Source organism: Penaeus chinensis, chromosome 38, assembly GCF_019202785.1.
Source record: "Penaeus chinensis breed Huanghai No. 1 chromosome 38, ASM1920278v2, whole genome shotgun sequence".
Taxonomy (NCBI): Eukaryota; Metazoa; Arthropoda; class Malacostraca; order Decapoda; family Penaeidae; genus Penaeus; species Penaeus chinensis.
The window spans coordinates 7,627,973-7,630,309 of record NC_061856.1 but is presented as its reverse complement, the minus strand read 5'-3'; the positions used below and the strand labels follow the sequence as shown (position 1 = coordinate 7,630,309).

At 37.6% G+C, this 2,337-nt stretch overlaps 1 protein-coding gene across 7 annotated transcripts in view; it reads right to left on the bottom strand.

The window, feature by feature from the left end:
- Positions 1-498: 498 nt before the first annotated feature.
- LOC125046175 (organic cation transporter protein-like) overlaps positions 499-2,337 on the bottom strand; it is a 25,346-nt gene continuing 23,507 nt past the window's right edge. For 6 of the 7 annotated variants that reach the window (XM_047643865.1, XM_047643867.1, XM_047643862.1 and 3 more), the window contains exon 13: positions 499-1,326. In XM_047643865.1, the coding sequence (XP_047499821.1) occupies positions 1,128-1,326 (199 nt within the window). In that variant the 3' untranslated portion in view covers positions 499-1,127. The remainder of the gene's footprint in view (positions 1,327-2,337) is intronic. The other variant, XM_047643868.1, reaches the window with a different exon arrangement.

Here is a 2,337-nt window from a genome sequence, read left to right as displayed (position 1 = left end):
GTGAGAAGAGAGAAAGTGAAAGAGAGAGCGAAAGAGAAAGTGAAAGAGAGAGCGAGAGAGAGAGAGAGAGAGAGAGAGAGAGAGAGAGAGAGAGAGAGAGAGAGAGAGAGAGAGAGAGAGAGAGAGAGAGAGAGAGAGAGAGAGAGAGAGAGAGAAATTTTAAAAACAGATAATAACAAAATACCAATATACATCCACTACAGTCAGTTATTTAAATAAAAAATAGAATAGAGAAAATACCCTCCATTTAACCAACCTAGAAAGTCACATCGGTGTCACACAGAAAAACAACCTACACATTATACCAGAAATATTCCAGAACTAAATATCCAAAATAGAACCTGTGCAGAAAGGTCCAGCTTCGGAAAAAATGGTCCCATACACCTTACACAGACCTAATGACCTTCCATGACAAAAACATTCATTCCATGACTGATTTCCACCGGGCAATAGGTAATCACAGGTATGTGGACTCATGACTTCACTTCTCTCCCTCCCTTCTTTTCTCCCTATGTCCTCTCCTCCTCTCTTTTTCATTCCTAACTTTATCCAGAAAGAGAAAAGTTATTGTTATTAATATCATCGCTCCGTTATTTATCCCAGAACATATGGCGGTGATGAAGTACAGAGGCTAATGGAAGATCTGTTTGTGAGCTTGTACAACTGTTGCAAAGAAATACGGGCGTAAAGAAATATGACATTATTGAGTTTTAAGCTCTTTTTCCAAACCTCCAAACCGGAAGGATCTATTTCTTTGGCTTTTTTAGGTTTTTTTCTTTTTAGTTTTTTTTAAGTCTGGCCGTGGGATTGAGAATGGTCCCAGATATCCTCGGTTTGGCTGATTGGAAAGCACTAGAAGAAGTGTTCGAAATGCGTGGTGAGATGCTTGCTTTGTGAAGTGAACTGTTTTGAAAAGAAAATGCGGTAATGCAATGGAATTCGTTCGTAATGGCCATGAAATGCATGGGAAAAAATGTATGAGGAGAATCTCGAATGGAAATCGCTTCTGTAGTAACAACAACCGAAAGGTAAACAAAGGAGTGCTTCAGCTCGGTACAGCAGACGTCAAAAACCCTTTTTCACATTCTCACACTCATCTCGCGAAAGCAACCTAGACAACCGCCTCGTTAACATCTAGCGTCCTCCTGTTCGTTTAACACCGGGTTCCGTTCCTCGTCCTGCTGGGGCTCCGCCAAGGAGGGCGTGCGGTTGTTCTTGGCCAGGAGGGTGGGCGAGTGTTCGCTCACGGGACTCAGCTGCTCCGTCAGGTTCTGCAGCTGGTCGGCGTCCGCGGTCATCGCCGCCGTGTCCCTCTCGGTCGAGCCCCTGGGGAAGGAGGGGAAGCGGGTCAGAGTGGGTCTGAATGGTTGGTTTGTGTTCATTTTGGGCGATCAATCTTTGCCATATATATATATATATATATTCAGATGGATAGATAGGTAGGTAGGCAGGCAGGTAGATAGATAGATAGTTTGTTTCTTTTTACTGCTGAAATTTAACGGATGATATATATATATTCTTGGTATTATATTCCATGACTATTAAATCTTGGCAAAGGATGATCGCCAAAAATGATTTAATTAAAAAATAGTAGATTATTTTTTTTTTTTTTTTCATTAGTTTATGGAGCAAACGCTTTTCTTTTCTATTTGTTGCTTCCTATCGGTAGTTTTAAGGCAAACAGTTAAAACTGTTGATACTGATAATCATTCAAAACTTGTAAAACTAGGAGTAGGAAAATTTAAATTATACAAATATATATGGTTCATATAATAGCATGCATTCATATGAGTGTCTCAATGTATAACTGAATAGCATTTACCACAAAGCTTTTGAAACGAAAGTGAACTCAAAATAAGGCACTTTTGTTTTTTTATAATAGTACATGTGTATATGTGTATATATATATATATATATATATATATATCTATATATATATATATATATATATATATATATGCAGATGTGTGTGTGTGTGTGTGTGTGTGTGCACTTCTGTTTTCTCATGTATCTAATAGTACATATATATATATATATATATATATATATATATATATATGCAAATATGTGTGTGTGTGTGTGTGTGTGTGTGTGTGTGTGTGTGTGTGTGTGTGTGTGTGTGTTTATGTATGTACATACGTACATACATACACACCTACCTACATATACACACACACACACATATATATATATATATATATATATATATATATATATATATACACACACACACATATACACATGCGTGTGTACTTACATACTACATTAGTCTAACATAAGTCAAAAGAGCACAATTCAATACCACTCTTTGCAGTAAGCCTGTACCACGTTGCCATG